Raw genomic sequence first — 21,091 nt, 5'->3', positions numbered from 1 at the left:
CGCAGCGTGGCAGGGCAGCTGAGCCCACGGAAAGGGCTGGTTGAGATTTAAAAGCCTCTTGCCCTGGGCTGACACCGGTTAGTTCCCCCTCCCCCGCTGCTCTTTTTAGGGGGAAAGGAAAAGGGGGTGCGAAGGGGCGGAGGATTGCAGGGGGAGGGGGGCGCTGCTGCCAGCCCCACTCTCAGACCCGATTGCCCGCCTCCAGGCCAAGCCTTTTTACTCCCATCCCTTTAAACCGAACTCAATCCGGATTGTTCGCCGGAGGTTTACACGCCTAACAGGTGCCACTCCGGAGTGGGAGCTGTTGCTAGAGCAGAAAGCCAGCTCCCCTTGCTGGGGTTCCGTTCTCTACCCTGGGTGGCGGGATCTGCCCACCAGCTATTTCTCTGCGACCCCCACTTTGTAAATCACTCGGGCGGCTTTGATTTCCACGCACGCAGAGTTGGCGGCGGCGGTTGTGTTTGCACAGGACGAACCCCGGCCCCCGGCTCATCAGCCGCAATCGGCGGGTTATTATTTGTAACGAGCACTCCACAATGCGCCGTGATTGTCGCTCCTCTTCCCACCGGGGAGCGACTGGCAGCGCGAGAGACCTGCCTTCTGCACCCGCCAGCAGAAGCGGATGGAAAGGGCTGGCATGAAACAACGCCCCCACCCCAAAACCCCAGCGAGCCCCCCCTGTGCAGCCCCCCTCGCCCCCAAACCCAAACGAAACCACCACCCCCCGTGCAGCCCCCCTCGCCCCCAAACCCAAACGAAACCACCACCCCCCGTGCAGCCCCCCTCGCCCCCAAACCCCAACGAAACCACCCCCCCCGTGCAGCCCCCCTCGCCCCCAAACCCCAACGAAACCACCCCCCCCGTGCAGCCCCCTCGCCCCCAAACCCCAACGAAACCACCCCCCCCGTGCAGCCCCCCTCGCCCCCAAACCCCAACGAAACCACCCCCCCGTGCAGCCCCCCTCGCCCCCAAACCCCAACGAAACCACCCCCCCGTGCAGCCCCCCTCGCCCCCAAACCCCAACGAAACCACCCCCCCGTGCAGCCCCCCTCGCCCCCAAACCCCAACGAAACCACCCCCCCCGTGCAGCCCCCCTCGCCCCCAAACCCCAACGAAACCAAAACACTGTTCGCCTAAGGGAAGGGCTGCACAGAGAGAGACCTACCCAGGAAAGTATCCAAGAACCAGAGCAAGTGCGTTACAAAATTAAGCCGGGGGCCAGATCCTCCACTGGAGCTAAATACTTCGCTCCGATTTACCCCAGCAAGCCCATAGGTTTGACTGGAGCCACGCTGATTTACACCAGCTGGGGAATCTGACCCCCCCCCTTTCTTTCCTTTCGGGGTTGAATCAAAGCCCCCCAAGGGGAGGGGGGTCACTCACCCATCACCGCATCCAGAAGGTCCCAAAGTAGAAAGCAAAGGAGCAGGTTGTTCATCTTTCGCATGTTGCCCCCCGGAAAAAAAACTCCATCTGGTTCAGAAGCGCCCCAGCCTTCCGCAGGGCGATCCGGAGAGGGGCATGGGAGGGTTGGGGACGACGGGACAGCGACGTGGGTCAAACATCGCGGCCCGCTGGAGTCCGGGGTGGCGGGGGGAGGAAGAGGAAGGAGGAGGGGATCAAGGGGGGGGGGAGAGGGGAGGCAGAGCCCGAATCAAGGAGGAGACGCTGCACCTGGGTGGCGCGCCCGCCTCTGTCTCTCGTTGCGCGCAGGCTGCCCGAGGAATCCAAATCAGCTGCCCGAGTTTTGGAGGAAATCTCCACTCCGCTCTCCTTCCGCTGCCTCTCCGGCGTGTGCGTATCAGACAGACTTTTCTCTAATCCTCCCTGGCTTCTGCGCTCCCGTCCTTTAAGCCGATTTATTGCAGCAAGAGAGTCACGGCAGAGATCACCCTCCCTCCCCTGCTTTCCCCACGTCCCCCACCCTCGGCTGCTGCTTAACCCTTTCCCGGCTTGCAAAAAATACAGATCTCCCCCGGCTCAGCCTCCCCGGTCAGCGCCCGTGGCTGGCACGGGCCAGGCGCGCAGATGGAGAGCCAGCCACGGGTAGCGGAGAGCCAGAGATTAGCGAGCCCTGGGGCGCTCCAGTGAAAATTGTGCCAGCAGTTTCCGTTCTAATCCCCTTCTTTGCCGGGTTTGGTAAATAACCTTCCCCTCCCCAGGACTCACGCCGCTAAGAGCCCCGAATTCCTCAATGCATCGGTTCAATTGCCCCTTTGATTTGAAGTTAGGAACTGGGCCAGTGTGCAGCAATCCACTGGGGTTTCTTAAAGGTGGCCCTTGCCCTGCACTCCCCAGCCTCACACAATGAGCCCAGGGCTTTATTTTTATTTTAGAAAAAGTGTGTTCTTTAAGTGGGGTGGTGCCTAGTAGTTGGGGGGGGGGGGGGAGTCTGGGAGACAGAACTCCTGGGTTCCATGCCCAGCTGTGGGAAGAGACTGGGGTCAAGAAAAGGGAAGCTGGGCTCCTGAATTGCAGATCTAGTTCTTGCACTGTGGCCTAGTGGTTAGAGCAGGGGGAAGCAGGCCTGCTGGGCTCTGTTGCTAGCCTTCAGAGTCTGTGGTCTACAGTAGAACAGGGGGCTAGAAGCCAGATGCCCCAGGTTCCGTTCTTGCAAGCGGGAGGGAATTAAGATCTAGTGCACCGGAGAAGGGGAAAGCCAGAAGCAGGAATCCTGGGTTCTATCCCCTGCTCTTGAGGCAGCGTGGCCTGCTCCTGTGAGCTGCAGGGCTGGGTAGCAGAGCTCCTGGAGTCTGTTATTTCTGTGCATAGCTGGTCAGGAAATGATTTTTTCTTCCCCAGTGAAAAACTCTGAAGAGAACCAATTGTTTTTGGCAAAACTTCTTCTACAAAACAGAAAGTTGGGGTTTTTTTAATTTAAACCTGTGGCTGAAAAGAAAACACCTTTGGTTTTCTAGCACTCTGGTTTCTCAACACCAACCTGGACAGTTTTGTTCTAAACATTTTGTTCATGGGGGAAAAATTGTTTTGGACAGAACCCTACTTTTTAGTGAAAACATTTTTCATTAGAAAGTGTTTTCAACTGCTCTACTCTAGGGGGCCCATAAATGTCCCCCACCCCACTTTAAATATATTAAACAGATAAAAGCAGGTGTCCCCCCCTCAATAGACTGTCTATCCCCTTACCAGACTTTCTGTCACTCGTATTGTAACAAATCCACAGCACCTTGAATGCCAGGCTTCTCACTTGGTTGCACCATTTTTCTCTTCAGAATGCCCCAGCACCATGTCCTCTTGCTCAAAACCACTACTTGAACTACAGGAGAAACCCTCTGGGCTGTAAGCAGTATAGGGCCTAAGACACACAGCTGAGCAGTTCCTTATTCCAGCCAGTGGAGGGCAGTGGTGCACACATACAGTTGGCCGTTCATTACAGTATTGAGCTGAAATCTGTTCCTTGGAAGATGGCCCAATTAAGAGGATTTCCCAATTAAGTGGAGTGGATTGTGCAAACATGTTTGCTTTAAGAATGAGAGCCATGCAATTCTGCATTCAATCTCATGGTGTCCTTAGCTGGCCCTGCTGCACCTTCTCCTCTCTGCCTCACGAAAGGCTGAGTAAAGATGCAAATACTAACCCTCAATGACAATTTAATGGCTCTGCTCTGCCTGTCGCTATTTTAGCATTAAAACCGGCGGATGGTGGGGATGTTTTTAATTTAATGGCTATAATCTACACTTACTGTGCACTTCCTCTGTTTATGCTCCTTTCCGACGTTTCTGCCTAACACGTCCAGGGACTAGGACACTGGGCTAGGAGGGAGGAGACATTTGCTGTGTTCTTGGCTGTGCCCCTGACATGCTGTCTCACCCCACCTGTCTCGGGTGAAACAGCCCCCTTCTCATCTATATACAGGGACATCAGCCTTGCCAGGCTGGATCAGACCTGGGCATGTAGCCCAGGGGCCTGGCTGACAATAGCCAGCACTAGATGCATCAGAGAAAGGTGTAAGTATCTCCAGTGGGAAGGTGTGGGACCATCTACCCCCAGCCTTAGGTCTCATCCCAATCTCTAATCATCAGAAATTGGTTTAAACCACAAGGCTTAACATTCCCCCCCCCCCCCCCCACACACACACACTTATATATATATAGTTAACGCTAACAAAAAACTCTGGCTGTTTGTGTGACCCATATAAATGTCCAATCCCTCTTTGAATCTTGCTATGTGCTTGGCCTCAACTCCTCCCTGGGGCAAGAGTTCCACAGTCTAATTATGCATTGTGTGGCAAAGTACCTCCTTTGATCAGATTTTAATTTCTCTGACTGTCCCCCTGTTCTTGTTATGAGACAGGGAGAACAGACGCTCCTGCTATACCTTCCCTAGGCCTCTGGTTATTTTATACACTTATCAAAGTTGCTCTGTTTAGCTTCAACTCAGTTTAAAACCTGCTGTAGTCAAACCTGTGCAAAACAATCTATATAGACACTCAGCTCCAGCGAAGCCAAATCAATATAGCCAGGTTTAAATCAAATTGAGAGTCTTTATTCCCCCTCCCCCACACATTTTAAAAAAAAATCATACTTTTAGTTAGGTATGGCCTCAGTTTCCCCATCCGGAAAATATGTATAATGACATTTACACACCTTTGCACTATTCTATTATACACAGATTCTTAAACTGCCTTCATGGTAGTGTATGAATGCCTCGTGAAGTGCTTTGAGAGTCATGGTGGAAAACCACTGTAAGTGCTATCGTGATTTTTAAATCTTTTCGGTTAAGATTTATATTTTAAATAAGCCAACCCCCTGAAAACCAGCCCCAGAATATATCAATGTCTAAAGGGAAAAAGAGAAATCAATTCGTTCTTAAAATTCTTTAGAGTGAAATGGGTTCTCTGCCCTTTTTCATCCTCCAGTGAAAGCCTTGGTTACATATTGCAAAGGAATGAGGCAAAGGTTGTATGTTAATGAGGTCTAATTTTATTTGATCATGGATTTGACAGTTCTGCAGGTCCCCTGCCAGTGAGATGCTGCTGTAGCTTTTGGGTCTTGCATGTCTGTATTGACACGAGTATAAAGAAACAGAGCGTGGCAAGAAAATAATGAAGTCTGAGGCTCTGTCTTCAGAATGAGCCACTTAGAACAGACTGTTGAAAGGCAGGATGGCCCAATGGTTAGGGGCACCTGCCTGCGACTTGGGAAACTGTGGGTTCAAATTCCTGCTGTTCTGGGGCAAGTCCCTAGCCTGGGGCAAGATGCCTTAGTTCCCCATCTATACACTGGGGCTAATAGCACTGCCCTATCTCACAGAGGTGCTGTGAGGACAAATCCATTCTTGGGAAGCATGGTAATGGGAGCCATAAGTATCTAAAATAGGCAGAAAGCTGCAGTCAGTTGGGCTTCCAAATGCAATAAGAATGGGGTCTTGCAGGGAAACATCTGACACCAAATGAGCCACTCTGGATACCACCAAACGTGATAAGAGATGTGCCGGGAGAGCTCCACAAATGCACACCTGTGCACCCTTCCAACAGGCCACGTGGCTCGGCTGCCCTGAAGGTACCCCCCAGCAGAGGGTATTGCAGTGGGTGAAATGCCAGTTGGACTGGCAGCTGCTGGGGTGGGGTGGGGGTTTGCTCCTCCTGAGCTGTGAAGTTAAGATGTGGATCCAAACTTCCCTCTACTGCAGGGTGGTTCAGCTCTGAGCTGTGCAGCAGGCCTGTCTCCGAAATAGAAATACAGGGTTTGCTGTAATGGATGAGCCCAATGCTCCATCTAGTCCTGTAACCTGTACTGGCCACAGCATTGATCCTGTAAAAGAAGCCAGCTGATCCATAATGCATCTTGTCAGTTTTGAAGTCTGGTACCATAGGAGGAAAAATCCCTTCCTGACTCCCACACAAGACCAGTTCCCACCCTGAAGCTTGAAGTCTGATGTCCCTTATCACAGTGTGAGCTTGCAGAGCTGCAGATATTATTAGCGGTTATAAATCACCAAGCTCAGCCTAAACTTCAGCCAGTGTTTGTCTCAAGGCCTCCTTAAGTCCCAGATTTCACAGGTTTGGTACCATAATCAGCAGGTGTTTAATGCCACATACTCCAGCTTTGCCATCTCTGCTGTGTACTAGGCATTTCTTGAACCAGGAGGCAGGCTCTCATACAGAAGCATGGAGGACAGTTGGAACACCAGTTCTGAACCTTCCCCCTAACTTTTAAGGAAATCCTGATCCAAACCCTGGCTTGGGCCTGTCTCTGTAATACAACGAACCAGAACACCCAATCCAAATGGCCTTGAAATCTGGGAGACCAGATCAAAATTTGGGTCTCTCTCTGTAACAGGGCATCTAGTCCAAAACACTCACAATCTTCAGAGCTGGATACAATTCCAGATCCTAACTTCAGGACTCAGGCCCTTCTCTCGTTACAAAAGGGAAACTGATGACAGGCGTGGATGGAGCTGGAATTCAGAAGCTGGATGTCACACAGAGTGCAGAATGGCTGGGTTCTTTAGGGACCATCTCATCTTTCATCTTGTTCCTCCTGCTTGCAGCTGGTCAGTTTGGGAAAGGCTTGGGATCCTCTGGCATACGCCATTTCCCCCTCTCCTCCTTACCCATATACCTGTGCTCAGTTTCTCCACCATTATACAAGCATTCTCTCCAGGCAGCTGGATTTTTAATGTCTCTCAGAGAGATACAATTTGTATCGATCAGTTAGAGCTGTGGGAGTCTCCCTCTAATACACCTCAATGGATAAATGGGCACTTTGAACAGACCAGTCTACGCCATCCTTTCCTGGCTTGCTTGTTTTTCCTCCTATCAGTTCTCTCTTGTTCACCATTCCTTTATAAAAGAGGCCTTGTGAGAAGCAGACGGCAAAGTCAACAGCAGGTAAAAAAAAAAAATAAATCTCTGGAACTGGCTCAGAATTAGAGATGCAGAAAGGAAGGTTTTCACCCTGGGAAAGTCACACTGTCCTTTAAGGGAAGGCAAATGTGCCGGCTTGCTAGTGAACATGCAGATATTATTAATGCTCTTATGATTTTTGTGGAATCTGCCTGATAAATAATGATGTAAAAGAGAACTTGTTTAAGCTCTCTCTCTCTCTCTCTCACACACACACACGCGCAATGTGAAACCAGACACTGCCTGCACATACAGGAAGGCAAGCAAGTGGGGTCTCCTCTTTCCACTTAGGTGGATTAGCAGACAAGGACTGGAAAGATTCCTGAACAGTTTGGGCATCCTGTTCTTCTTGCCCAGAAGGGCCTTTTCTATGTAGCTGGTGCTTATTCTGCAGAACACGAGCCAAATTCTTTCCTCGCGTAATTCGATTGACTCCGGCGGAGTTGCAGCAGCAAAGAATTTGGCTCCTTATTTTGTGTTGTGAGGTAAATAGCAAAGAACAAGCTTGAAGCCTGATCTGGTTTTCATGACAGCTGGACAGGTCTTGACTCCCTGCCTTTGTTGCCCCCGGCAGGCCAGACTCAAGAAGGAACGGAACCCATTAGCAGAGTCCCCTGCCTGGTGGGGACAGTTTTGACTATGGCCTGTCCGTCACTGCAGCCCAGAGAAACAGAGACCCTCTGGGTCCACAAGGGAGCAAGAAGGATACAGAAGGTGCAGCCAGAGCGGCTTTCAGCTCTCTGCTTCCCCAGCTCCGGTAGCAACTGCTAAAAGGGTTCCCACCTCCCCAGCCTTCCAAGTGCAGGGCCCAGCGCTATGGTGTCAAAGCAGGGCTGTCACCGGGGGCGGCTCTTCTGGTTCAGGGAGCGGGTGACCCCAGCTTTCCCTGCCCGGGGACAGCAGGGGATTCCCCTCCGAAAGGAAGTGGAGGAGTACAAAGGCGCCTGTCTGGCTGGTATTGACTGCAGCCCAGTTCAAGCTTAGGTTCGGCTGGGGTTGCCGTGGCTTCCTCTAAACCCTGCGCCCAGGGCCGTGGGGGAAGCTACAGCTGTGGGGAGGCGGGTGTCGCAGTGGATTGAAACAGGATGGGGAGCTCCCACGAGGTCCAGCCCAGGAGGAGAGGGTGCTGCGGGGATACCCCGCTTACTCCAGCCGGCGTGAAAACGGAGAGTGCTGGCTCTGTTTTAGCCGAGAGAATGAATGAGAGAATGAATGAGAGAATTTATAATGAAAGAGGTGCAGGGGCTCATGCAATTAGGTGCCGGGGCTCAAGCAGGATTTTTACATTCATAACGGACACAGCAAGCCCAGAGGTGCAGGGGTTATGGACTGCCAAGCCTGGAGATGCCCGGGCTCAGTCCTGGCACAAATTAAGCCCTGGGGCCACCCCATTCTCATTCTTTAACCCCTGATGACAGCAATCCACACTGGGGAGCACTGTGTCTGGGGCTGCACGTTTCTTCGCAAAGAGCATATGGCTCGCAGAGGCAGGGTTTGGGGCCACTGCCCACCCTAGCTGCCGTGGACTGCTCCTTCCATCTGAAATCGCCTAGCTATTTTGGTGAGACTGGATTTTTTTTTTAAGAAAAGGGATATTTCTCTGGAAAATTTAGGGGGCAAATTAGAGGGAAAACTTGCCCCCTCCCAACCTGTGTGGTCTGGAATATCTGCCGCTCTGAAATACAGATGGGGCCGTGGAAGCTATGTTCTGGCTGCTTCTCCACACTTGCAAACCCAAGGCAGATTAATTCTTAATGACTGCATTACTCTCTGAAATAAAAAAATAAACATCCCCTCAGATGAAGAGGGAATGCTCCAGAGAGCCGTTCCTGAAACAAACTGATCTTTCACGCTTTGTGATGCTGAGGTATTAACCACAGAGTAGCCTGAGGGCTGGCGAGGGGGCTGACAATGACGGCGCCTTCCATGCAAACCCATGTCCGTCGTGTACCAAGTTCTCCACACTTTACAGGGAAGGTGCTGGTAAATTCACTGCACATATGGCCTTGTGAAAGAACCTACACTTGCCCAAGGAACTGACTCTGACCTAAGGCTGAGTCGAGCAAATTGGAGAATGATGGTAAACCCATTGTGTCCGGATAACCAAGCATGCCTGAACCACATGGTTCCGTTAGCTTTTGTAGAAGGCATTCCAAGATGTCTCCTTAGGGGGCATATCTCCGCCCCGTCAGTACCCAGCACTGAACCACCATTTACCTCATACTTCGCTCCCCATTAAACAGAAATAATGATGCCTTATTTTTAAAATCAGCGGGGTAGCTGTGTTAGTCTGTATCCACAAAAACAACGAGGCCTTGAAGGTGCCACCAGACTCCTTGTTGTTTTTATTTTTAGACTGCACCTCGTGCCCAGAAGTCATCTATGGGCTGGAGATGATTTGCCCAGCACTGAAATGCAGCCAGCCTACGGGGATGCTGAAATGTTTTGGGCAGATGAAGAGCACATGCCCCGTGGTAGGGTATTTAAATCGTCCTGCTGCTTGTCATCTGAACTGGGGGTTGGGCCAGGATGCGAGAGCTCTCACGCCTTCTCTTGCAGAAAGTACTGTGGGCTCCTTAACAACCAAAATGAGTCCGATCTCGAGCGGGTTGGGATTTTTTTATTTTTAGGTCAGAAAATGGCAATTCGTCAAATCCAATACTTGTCCTGCAAAAGGGGCAGTTTTGACAAAACTTTTGTCCGGAAGGTTTCTCAGGTCCAGGATGGAATTTCTGTGGTTCGTTGTCACAATTGCTCTCAAATGTGTCAACAGAGACCTTCCTGGGTGATCTAGACAATGAAACATACTGAGAACCAACCAGTGGGACCTCTGGGTGCTGGATCCCACAGGGCCTCCATCTGTAGAATAGAAACCCTTGCTCTTCTGTTCGTTCTTGGTCACTCCAGGAGGCTCTGCCCTAGCTGCTCTTCGTGTCTTTACTAACAAATCAAGTGATTTCCCCAACATTGCATCGTGAATCTGTCACAGAGCTGGGAATCTAACCCAGGTCTCCTGAGTCCCAGTCCAGTGCATTAACCACAGAACCACAAACCTCTGATCACATAGTGAGAAACCCAGATCCCAGTGAGTGTGACGCAACTTGGGGTCTCCTTGCAAATGCGTGGCGTGGCTCTCGCTCGCTGCCCTCTCCCTGGGAGAGCTCCCCCATGACCTAACCCTACGACACAACAGCGACCCGCAGTGCAGAGGAGAAGTTTGAGATGTAGATCATAGAATCATAGAATATCAGGGTTGGAAGGGACCTCAGAAGGTCATCTAGTCCAACCCCCTGCTCAAAGCAGGACCAATCCCCAATTAAATCATCCCAGCCAGGGCTTTGTCAAGCCTGACCTTAAAAACTTCTAAGGAAGGAGATTCTACCACCTCCCTAGGTAACGCATTCCAGTGTTTCACCACCCTCCTAGTGAAAAAGTTTTTCCTAATATCCAACCTAAACCTCCCGCACTGCAACTTGAGACCATTACTCCTTGTCCTGTCCTCGTCTACCACTTGTCCTGTCCTCGTCTACCACTGAGAATAGTCTAGAACCATCCTCTCTGGAACCCCCTCTCAGGTAGTTGAAAGCAGCTATCAAATCCCCCCTCATTCTTCTCTTCTGCAGACTAAACAATCCCAGTTCCCTCAGCCTCTCCTCATAAGATGTTTGTCCCAAAACATTTCAAAGGAATTACCAGTAGTTGTTTTCCTGCAGCAAAATACCTGTGACAGCCTCCAGATTTACTACTGTATCACGAGCCCACGCCCAGAGAAATGTGCAGGGCAGCAACCGAATGCCAGGATGTTAAAGCAGACAGTAAGTCATGTAAAGTGCCGGATAAAAATATTGTTGCTTGTATTGGGTGTCTGGCTTTGTGTCCAGCCGGCGAGACTGGAATCCTTAGAACAGACACAGGCTGTAGCTGTGACCATAAGAACAACCAGACTGAGTCAGACCCAAGATCCCTCTAGCCCAGTGTCCTGTCTTCTGACAGTGGCCAGTGCCAGGCACCCCAGAGGGAATGAACAGAACAGGGCATCATCAAAGGATCCATCCCCCGTCATCCACTCCTAACTTCTGGCAAACAGAGGCACGGGACACCCTCCCTGCCCATCCTGGCTCATAGCCATTGATGGACCTGTCCTCCTTGAATTTATCTAGGTTGGTTTTTTTTGAACCCTGTTATAGTCTTGGCCTTCACAACATCCTCTGGCAAGGAGTTCCACAGGTTGACTGTGCGTTATGTGAAAAAAATACTTCCTTTTGTTTGTTTTAAACCTGCGGCCTGTTAAAAATGCAAGCTCCTGCCATGGTGCTACTCACCGATGTGCAATCAATCAATACATGACTTGGAGTGACACCGCTAGGACTGAGCAAAGCTTTTGTGTCAAGATTTTCAGGTCACTGGGAGCTGCTGGGTTTGCAGCCCTGTTGAAAACCCAGCCACCTAACCAGGGGCCTACATATAAATTTAGGAGCCTAATGTTAGGCTCCGAGATGGAAACTGACAAAGCTGCCCAAGGGATTTAGATGCCTGATTTCCCTTACATTGGGGGCCCAAATCCCAGTGTGTCCCACTCAGTCTCTCACTGCTAAGGGTGCTGGTACTGATGCTTGGAAGTGTAGATACTTGTCTACCAGCAACTAGACCAAGACCACCAAGTGTGTCTGTTTTCTGCTAGTCCCTGAATGTGCTGGGAAATTAAGCTCCACTCTTGTTCCAAGATGGTTATCGTCAGCTCCAGGGTTCTGGGGACAGGAGCTTGTTAATAATCCTGTTTGGTGTCCACAAAAAAGAGCCCAAATGATTTACTTTTAACCATGCTCACATCAGCAGGGTCCTGGGTTCCAGGTGGAAGGGACTCAGATGTTCAGCCAGTTCAAATGGGGGATGTGGCTAAGGGGTTTTCATTCTTGTCTCATCCTACCAGCTGTTACACATACACACCCCCATACAAGCCGCAAAGCCACCCCACCAGCTGCCCCGGGCAAGCCTCCTTGCTGAAGGATGAGATCTGCCAGCTTACCTCCTGCCTTAGTCCCATGGCTCCAGGCAATCCCGAGTAGCGTCCAGTCCAAAGTGAAGAACAAGGGCGGTTCCAAAGCTCACTGTTAAAAAGGGTCTTTTCCATTGACTTTAGTGGGATTTGGGTCAGGCCCAATGAGTCACAGTCTAGGCCCTGTGAGCTCTGCCCATCCCCAGGATGGGGCAAGGCAGCTGCACCCCACATCCTAACAGGGCACTAGCGTGAGGTGGAATTAACGAATCAGCAGCCGGGTGGTATGTCGTCTGCAGAGACAAGCGTGTGGTGTCACTTCTCCCCGATCGCGGATGGAAGCAAGCCCGTCAAGGAGACTAACCACCACCACACTCAGGCAAATGCTAAACACTGGAAGTTACCAACACAGCCATGGTCCTACCGCCCCCATGCGCGCCCCTTCCCCTGCTGCCTCCAGACTCAGCACTGGATCGGCTGGGGAATCGACAGCCGTGGTGGTACCGCTGTGCTGTGCTGATCGGGGTGGGCTGCAAAACACAATTCCCTTGCCAAGAAGTGTGAAGTTTGGAAATGTATTTTCATCCCGTCTCTGAACAGAAATGAGACCTTTTGGCAAATGTCATGAACCAACAGGAGAAAGAAGCACCCCACCCCTGGATAGCCAATAGCCTGGTGGTCAGGACCCCTGGTTGAGACCCCGGTTCAAATCCCCAGTCTGCCTGGATCAGTGCCGGATTTGGGGTTCACTCACTCTAGTTCTGACCTGAAAATGTTATTGGAACAGACATGTTTTGCTGAAACATATTGATTTCAACAAAGTGGCATTTCTCAACAGGAAATAGTTTAGTTGGACATTTTTCTGCCAGTTCTCAAGTGCTTAATCAAGTACTCTTTTCTTTTTTTTTAGGACACATTTTCCCCCTCCTTAGAGTGAATTGCATGTGTCCTTGCCATTTGCTCTAGGAGGAGAGCAGGGCTCAGGAACCAGTTCAAGGATGACCCGTGCCCCTACCCTGGGATGAAGATGTCACCCATTTGGGAGCATGGTTGTCCTTCTCCACCTCCTACCTACCAGTGGTACGGCTAAAACAGTAGCTGTATACTATCTGCTGTAGATTTCAGAGCTGTCCCAACTAGAGATGAGCCTAAATCAAAGCCTTAAATTCAAACACGCCCCTCCCCACCATGCTTTGGAGACGTTCCAAATCCAGATTCAAATTTGGCATCCTCGTCCCCCATCCTTGTAGGGACCTGAGCGTCTCCAACGTTCCTCTTGCTATGTTTGACACAAGAGAGGATGTTGTCCTACTGTAAAATCTCAAGGCTCTTGCCGTTTCTCTTCTGACCTTTTCAGAAGAAGCCTGTGTACTAATTAGCAGAGTAATAATGTGGCAAGGATACGATCCCTCATTAGCTTTTGAGAGATTCCCAGCTACATGACTGATATGCATCTACAAGAAAATTAACTTCAGCATGAGGGTTCCATAATCAAGATTAATGAGGAAGCAGAGAGACAGCAGCAAACAGCTCTGCTTTGCTCTTTTGTCTCCCTCATGCCCTTCGTGGAGCAGGAAGCAACTCCCAGAATGGGGTCTTCTTGGGGCTGCCCCTTCACAAGAAAGGCTCATGCTCATTACAGCTTATTCTCCTGCAGCGGATAGGTTGAGGCCACGAGCTCCAAGCCCTCTTAGATCTGTAGAGGACAAAAACGCGTTCCCATCTAGAGGCCCTACGTGAAATGAGGTTAGGGGCTCAGGCTGGTTCCTAGGGAATGGCTGTCTGCACCTTGCTTGCCACCTTTGCTGGCAATCTCAGCTGAGGAACAACAGGCAGTGATAGTGAGATATCCTCTCCTTGGGGTCCATCTAGATCCAGGTGGAGATGAATTGGTGAGGGACATTGTGCAGATCCTTGCATTGAGGCTGCACTGATCTTTGAGCTGCAGTCTTCTGGTCTCTCTAGCAGCCTCCCACTTCCTCCCCAGGCTTCCATCCATCGCCACGTTAAAGCTGCAAGAAACTCAGAAGCTTTGCCTCTCTGAGTCCATGGGGAATCTTTTTCTCTGTTTCTCCTCACTTGGGTTCTTGCTACCTGGACGCAGAACAGAGCTGGGCCAAAACCAGCAAACTGCTAGGATTTGCAGCGTGTGCTGGTCCTCTATAGAGTATGCCTAGCCACCTAGCGAGCCATGGCCTGAGTCACTTTGCAACTAGTGTAAATACAGCTGGTTTGCCACCGGAGGGCGATACACGCCTCCTTGAACAAATAGTTGAGGGAGCTCAATTAAAGCCTTCCTTAACCTGGGAGAAGTCAGTGGTGGGACTAGAACCCAGGTCCCTGATACTTCACAGGTGAGATGGCTGCTTTGCACCGTAAGAGAAAGGAACAGGCTAGCAAAGTTCAAGGCAGCATGGGCTAGTAGTTCAAGCCCCAGATTGGGAGTCAGGATACCTGGGTTCTATTCCTGGCTCTGGCACTAATTTAATGTGAGCTCTCGAGAAGGCCTTTGCCTCACCTGTCTATTTATGCAATAAGCTATTTGGGGCAGGAATAGTGAAACACTATGTGTATGTACAGCACCCAGCACCCTAGGTCCTTGATCTCAGCTGGGGATGCTAGTCCCCCCTGGAATACAGACCCTAATGCAGACATGTTCCCCACAATTCCTCACAGCCAACTCCTCCCCACGGTATGCAAGGTGTGGGGTTTACATTTTGGGGCAGGCAGTTGAACCCGCACAGAGGAAAGGGGAAAACACAAGCTCCTTTCCCCTGCACAGGCTTTGATGAAGTCACGTTCTATTACTGAAGATGCAGCACAAAGGGGTAATTAGCCACAGATAATTCCCATTAGCATTAATGGGGATTTATCCTTGCCTAATTACCCCGTGCGCCATGCCGCAAAACACACGTCGTAATGTCTGTGCATGTCAGCCCACAACCTGACGTAGCCCTCAAAGCCATCGCTAGAACTGGGATATGTACGGACCCTTTGCCTTTCTCTAGCACCCTCTAGACCGCAGGAGTCTGCAGACATCAGGGAGCCGAGCCTCACCACATCCTTGTGGGGGTGGGGGGTTACCCCCCCATTTACAGGTGGGGAAATTGACAGATCCAAGGTCACACTGGGAGCGAGCAGCAGAGCCAGGGGTAGGACTCTCATTGCCGCTGGGCATTCAGTGACCAGCCCAGCTTTGGTTTCTGTCCCGTGTGGCTAAGATCCATGGGCCTTTCATGTGAACCTGGGCCAACCTCTGGCTTAGAGTTGAAGCCACGCAAGGTGCTGACCCACACGGACCCACACCGGGAAGCCAGGTGGAGCGTGGCTGAGTCAGCTAGACGTTCCCTGTGAGAGAATTGGGTCCTTTTAGAAGCTTGGAAACCTTGCCCAGATCTAAATGGAAGAGGATGCTCCTTGCGAGCTCAAACCCCCAAACAGGGCCTGGTGCCCTAGCCAACTGCATCATAGCCACTTCCATGGCAACAGATCATTACCTCACCCATGAAATAGTGTCAGTCTCAGCAGATGGCGGAGAAGGTGGGATCCTAGAGGCCCATTGCACAAACCCAACTGCAAGGGGAATGTACTTGCGAAGAACAGCTGTACTCCTCCCCCTGGAGGAACCCTTGGGAATCTTTTTAGGCTTGAACACACCCTAACGGGAGATGCTGTTACCTGGTGGCAGACTTTGAACGGAAGTGAACAGATCGTCTCACATGACAGGGTGGCAGGGGGCCAGGATTCGGCAGAAATGCGCCTGGTAGAAAAGCCCAGAAAGATGGACTGTTCCCCTGATTCTAACTAGCTGCCTTCAAAATGGTCCAACCCTCCCGTAGAGAAATAAGAAAAGCCCAGCCAAGAGAGCTGCTAGGAGCCACGCTGTGCTGCCGAGGACCCAGCAGAGGGAGTAGTAAGAAGGGGTGAATGCTAAGAAATATGGTGCTGGGGAAATCAATAAAACCCAGGACTCCCAGATCCTTGTCTTAACCATCCCCACGCTGACACAACACTCTCCCCTGCCACGCAGCGTGGCTGCTCCGCTAACAAGGAACAATTGTCAAATACCAGAGCATGCTGGGAAAATGGACAGAGAGCAAGAAGAGGCAAAGGCAGCAAGAGAATCATAAAAACATAGAATCTCAGGGTTGGAAGGGACCTCAGGAGGTCATCTAGTCCCACCCCCTGCTCAAAGAAGGACCAATCCCCAACTAAATCATCCCAGCCAGGGCTTGGTCAAGCCTGACCTTAAAAACCTCTAAGGAAGGAGATTCTACCACCTCCCTAGGTAACGCATTCCAGTGCTTCACCACCCTCCTCGTGAAAAAGTTCTTCCTAATATCCAACCTAAACCTCCCCCCACTGCAACTTGAGACCATTACTCCTCGTTCTGTCATCTGCTCCCACTGAGAACAGTCTAGAGCCATCCTCTTTGGAACCCCCTTTCAGGTAGTTGAAAGCAGCTATCAAATCCCCCCTCATTCTTCTCTTCTGCAGGCTAAACAATCCCAGCTCCCTCAGCCTCTCCTCAGAAGTCATGTGTTGTACATGCACATAAGTCATAAGAGGCGAGGCAGCCACCTGGGGTCCCCTCCGCTGGTCTCTCCTGTGAATGCCCTGTCAGTATTCAGTCCTGTCTGTCATACTGGCTCAGACCATTCAAACAGTGATAAAAAGAACAGGAGGACTTGTGGCGCCTTAGAGACTAACCAATTTATTTGAGCCTGAGCTTTCGTGAGCTACAGCTCACTTCATCGGATGCATACTGTGGAAACTGCAGAAGACATTCTATACACAGAGACCATGAACCAATACCTCCTCCCACCCCACTCTCCTGCTGGTAATAGCTTATCTAAATTGGTTAGTCTCTAAGGTGCCACATAGATAAGCTATTACCAGCAGGAGAGTGGGGTGGGAGGAGGTATTGGTTCATGGTCTCTGTGTATATAATGTCTTCTGCAGTTTCCACAGTATGCATCCGATGAAGTGAGCTGTAGCTCACGAAAGCTCATGCTCAAATAAATTGGTTGGTCTCTAAGGTGCCACAAGTACTCCTTTTCTTTTTGCGAATACAGACTAACACGGCTGTTACTCTGAAACCTGTCAAACATTGATGTCTCTCCACCTCTCCCATGTCCCTTCCCAAAGCGCTGCCTGCACCCAACCATGAGGGGCTTTGTCTTGCGTGAGAATATCACTAGCTCACTGCACAGCCGCCCGAGGCACCTGAAGGAAGAACAGCCTGGCGGAAGCCTGCCGTTGTGGGGTTTGGTGGCTCTGACGGCCGAGGGGTGGTGTGAACGGGCGTGGCTGCATTGCAAGCCAATAGGAGGATGGGACATACACGGCACGTCTACATGGCAATAAAAACCAGCTGCTGGCCCAAGCCAGTTGGCGCAAGCTAAGTGCAATGTAGACATTCAGGTTCAGATGGGAGCTTGGGCTCTAGGACCCTGTGACGTGGGAGGGTCCCAGAGCTCGGGCTGCTGTCCAAATGAAAAGTCTCTACCACAATTCAAAAGCCTCTTAGCCCAAGCCCAAGTCAGCTGGCCCGGGCCAGCGGTGGGTGTCTCTTTGCAGTGTTGACATACTGACAGATGGAATTTGGCCTGTTTCCTCAGCCCTGGCTGCTCGGTCCTCTCCCAGGATCTCTGGTCAAGTCTGCCTCTCTTCTCCCTAACCCCATCCCACATGGGAGCCGTGCTTTGGCAAGCTTGCCAGGGCCCAGAAACAGGATGGGAGGAATATCAGAGGCCCTGTTTCTCACCACATAAAAGTGTCCAACCCTTAACTGAACCCTACTAAGCGCTCAGCCTCAACAACCTCTTGTTGCAACTGGTTAGTAATAACCCTAGATTTCTGAAGTTCAAGGCCATATTCTCCCTTATTCAGGAAAAACCCACATAAAGGCCAGGAAACTCCATGAGACTGAGCAGAGTGTCCTACAGATCGTTCTGTAAGAGGTTCCCCTGGGCGGTCCCTTAACTGGTGTAAATAGATGAAGCATCAGTGAAGTCAAAGGCTGCATTGATTTACAGCTGTTGAGGGTCTGTCCCCCTAGGGCTGAGACTGTCAGGGCTGGATCCTCCCTCTGAATGGGAACATTGCTTCATTCAAAAGGTCGTTGCACCCAAATGCATTATAGAGATGCAATTGTTTGTGCGTGCGTTCGAGCGTGTTCAAACGTGCGAGCGGGACAGTGCTGTGTGTGCAGGTGTGGAAGGGGCGTGTGAGTGTGCCACGTGCCACATACAAAACTCGTGGCTGTGCGCACAGGTGCTCCAAGCACACAAGTGTTTCTATGCACCAAGGAGTCGCATGTGAAACGCTCCAGTACAGATCCATTTAACTGGGAGTCTATTAACTGTACAGAACAACTGAGCTATAAAAAAGCCCTTTGCTAAAAATAAGCCGGAGTAGCCCTCTTGCTCCGAATGCCTTTTTGCTGCTCTGCTTGTCAAGTCATTAAAATGGGATCAAGGAAATTTCTTTAATTTCGTTCTTAGGCTCAGCTGGTGCATGGCCCTGTCTCAGGCACTTAACATTACCTAGCCAGGTTTTCCCCCTCTGGAACTCCTCCAGAATCCTGTTCAAGACCACTGCAGTCAGAGCTGGGCCTGATTAGGGCTATATCCTTGTTTCCTCATTCCTCTGCTTCACCATCTTTTGTTAGACAGTTCTCGCTTTCTCTCACCAAAGATAGAGAGGGGAGAGAACTACTGAATCATCCAGTGGGCATATTTATAGATCTATCCCCCTCCCTCCCCTCCAATTTTCTAATCTCATGAGGCACCCCCCGATGGAATATACCTGTGGTCTAGAAAGCCGTATCTTGCCTTACTCAGGATGATAAAAGCATGTTACAAATATGAGTGAAGACCTGCAACAGCCCTGTGAGGAAGCGAAGTATTAATGGATTCGAAATCTGCACGAGTCCAAACCTAGATTGTCGGCTGTTTGGGTCAAGGGCACTGCTTTTTTGTACCGTATTTGTACCTAACCCAGTGGGTCCTGGGCACTACCGCTATACAGTGACACGCGGCCAACTGGAAGGTGACAGCTTGCACTGGGACGCACTCTAGGGCCACTTGAAACCTCACAGCGACAGCTGGGATAGAACTCAGATCCTGTCAGTCGACACGTACTGGCACCTCCTACTTTCCGTAGGACTGGACGGGATCTCAGGAGGCCGGCTGGTCCAGCCCCCCTGTGCTGAGTCAGGGCCAAATATACCTAGATCCTCCCTGGCAGGGGTTTGTCCAACCTCTTCTTAAAAACCTACAGCGATGGGGATCCCACAGCCTCCCTTCAAAGCCTGTTCCAGAGCTTACCTAGCCGTAGAGTTAGAAAGTTTGTCCTAATATCTAACTTTCCCTACTGTCAGTGGGCAATTCATCACCATCCTCTTTATAACAGCCCTTAACATAGGTAAAGATTGATTAGGTCCCCTGGAGTTTTCTTTTCCCAGACTAAACATGCCCAGTTAAACCTTTCCACATAGGTCAGGATCTCAAAACCTTTTATCATTTTTCTTGCTCTCCTTGGACTCTCCACATCTTTCCTAAAGTGTAGCCCCCTTAACTGGACACACTACCCCAGCTGAGGACTCACACGTGCTGAGTAGAGCGGGACAATTACCTCCCGGTGTCTTACATACGACACTCTTGTTAATACACCCCAGAATGATATTAGCTACTTTTGCAACTGCCCCACGTTGTTGACTCTCATTTAGTTTGTGACCCACTTTAATTTCAGCAGTACTGCTGCCTAGCCACTTCTTCCCCAGTTTGTAGTTATGTGTTTGATTTTTTTTTCTTCCAAAATGTAGTATTTTGCCCTAGACGTCACTGAATTTCATCTTGTGGATTTCAGACTAATTCTGCACTTTGTCAAGGTCGTTTAGAGTTCGGATCCAGTCCTCCAAAGTGTTAGCAGCCCCTCCAATTTAGTCTCATCCACAAATTTTATAACCATTCTCTACTTCATTCTCCAAGTCATTAATTAAAATATTGACCCAGGACAGACCCCACTAGATACATGCCCCCCCACTTTGACCTCAGACCATTGATAGAATCTATGAATCTATGTCAGACATGAGGTCTGAAAAGGGAAGTGGGTTTGACTCCTCTCAGCAATTCCCATTGCCTCCTGTGTAGGGCAAAAAAAAGTGACTCAAGGCTCTGAAACCCCTCACGAGGCCTACAGAGCTGCTGGGCCATGGTGTAGTCTGGGGGGAGTCTCCACTCTTGGACTACGTGGGTTGGAATTTAACCAGCCCCCACCCCACTACAAAGGGGCAAGGGGGAGGATATTAGGGAGGAAACTATGGGGCAGAAATCCATAGAAACCATAGAACTATGGCAGAAAACCATAGAAACAGCCAATAGTTTCTAAGACATCATCGTAACCATGGCAATGAACTTCCAATTGCCTGTGACATCAAAACCACCTGATGTCTACACAGCTTTGCAGTGTTACTAGAGTAATCTATAACTGGGTTAGGCATCCCTAAGGCTGCTTCTTCATGTATTATAACATCATAACATGCCAGCTTAACATGTCCCCCTGTTAGGGTGGGCACGGGGGCTGCTCTTCTGAATTCTCCCCTGTGAAGAAGCAAATCTGTTCAGTGGAAATAACTGGAGAGCTGGCATCCCGTATGGACAACCCTATGGAATGGAATAGTGCGTGATAACCTTTCCACAGCGTTTACTTCCAACTAGAGTAGTCTAGAGAATCTAAGAGAGAATTTGAACCTTAGAACAAAATTCTATTGAGTGGTTAGATTTTTAAATGTGCCGATGGAAAGCTATTAATCACTATTCGATTCTACAGCTCCTTAGAATAGTTTCTAGAAGAATCCTGTTTAATTGCTAGAGAACCTTGTTGGTTTCATTCCTATTAAACTCTACAGGACTGAGCCATAGGGGTGTTACTGTTAAGTTGATAGCTGGCTATAGCACTGAACTGCTACTGAGTTAAACTGATTCTATCCCTCCCCATAACATCTTTATTTATCCTCACAACATCCCCATGAGGGCAGGTCTATCATCCCTCATTGTACAGATGGGAAATGAAGGCACAGAGAGACTAAATGATTTGCCCAGCGTCCCATAGGAAGTTTGTGGCAGAGTGGAGAATTGAACCTGAGTCTCCTATGGTGTAAGCTAGCATTCTAACTGCTGGACCATCCTTCCCCTGGGTTCCATGCCTTTGCCTGATATAGA

The 21,091-nt window shown here is 50.3% G+C and overlaps 1 protein-coding gene across 3 annotated transcripts in view; it reads right to left on the bottom strand.

Moving 5' to 3' along the window:
* Window positions 1-1,883, bottom strand: part of IGSF21 (immunoglobin superfamily member 21) — a 264,828-nt gene extending 262,945 nt beyond the window's left edge. For 2 of the 3 annotated variants that reach the window (XM_073316766.1, XM_073316765.1), the window contains exon 1: window positions 1,384-1,881. Coding sequence is in view for 2 of the 3 variants with exons in the window: in XM_073316765.1 (XP_073172866.1) it covers window positions 1,384-1,447 (64 nt within the window). In the remaining variant the exon portion in view is untranslated. Of the gene's footprint in view, window positions 1-1,383 lie in introns of all 3 variants that reach the window. The other variant, XM_073316767.1, reaches the window with a different exon arrangement.
* Between the last annotated feature and the right edge of the window lie 19,208 nt (window positions 1,884-21,091).

Source organism: Lepidochelys kempii, chromosome 18, assembly GCF_965140265.1.
Source record: "Lepidochelys kempii isolate rLepKem1 chromosome 18, rLepKem1.hap2, whole genome shotgun sequence".
Classification (NCBI taxonomy): domain Eukaryota; kingdom Metazoa; phylum Chordata; order Testudines; family Cheloniidae; genus Lepidochelys; species Lepidochelys kempii.
The sequence above is the reverse complement of the archived record's forward strand: the minus strand, read 5'-3'. Positions and strand labels throughout refer to the sequence as shown.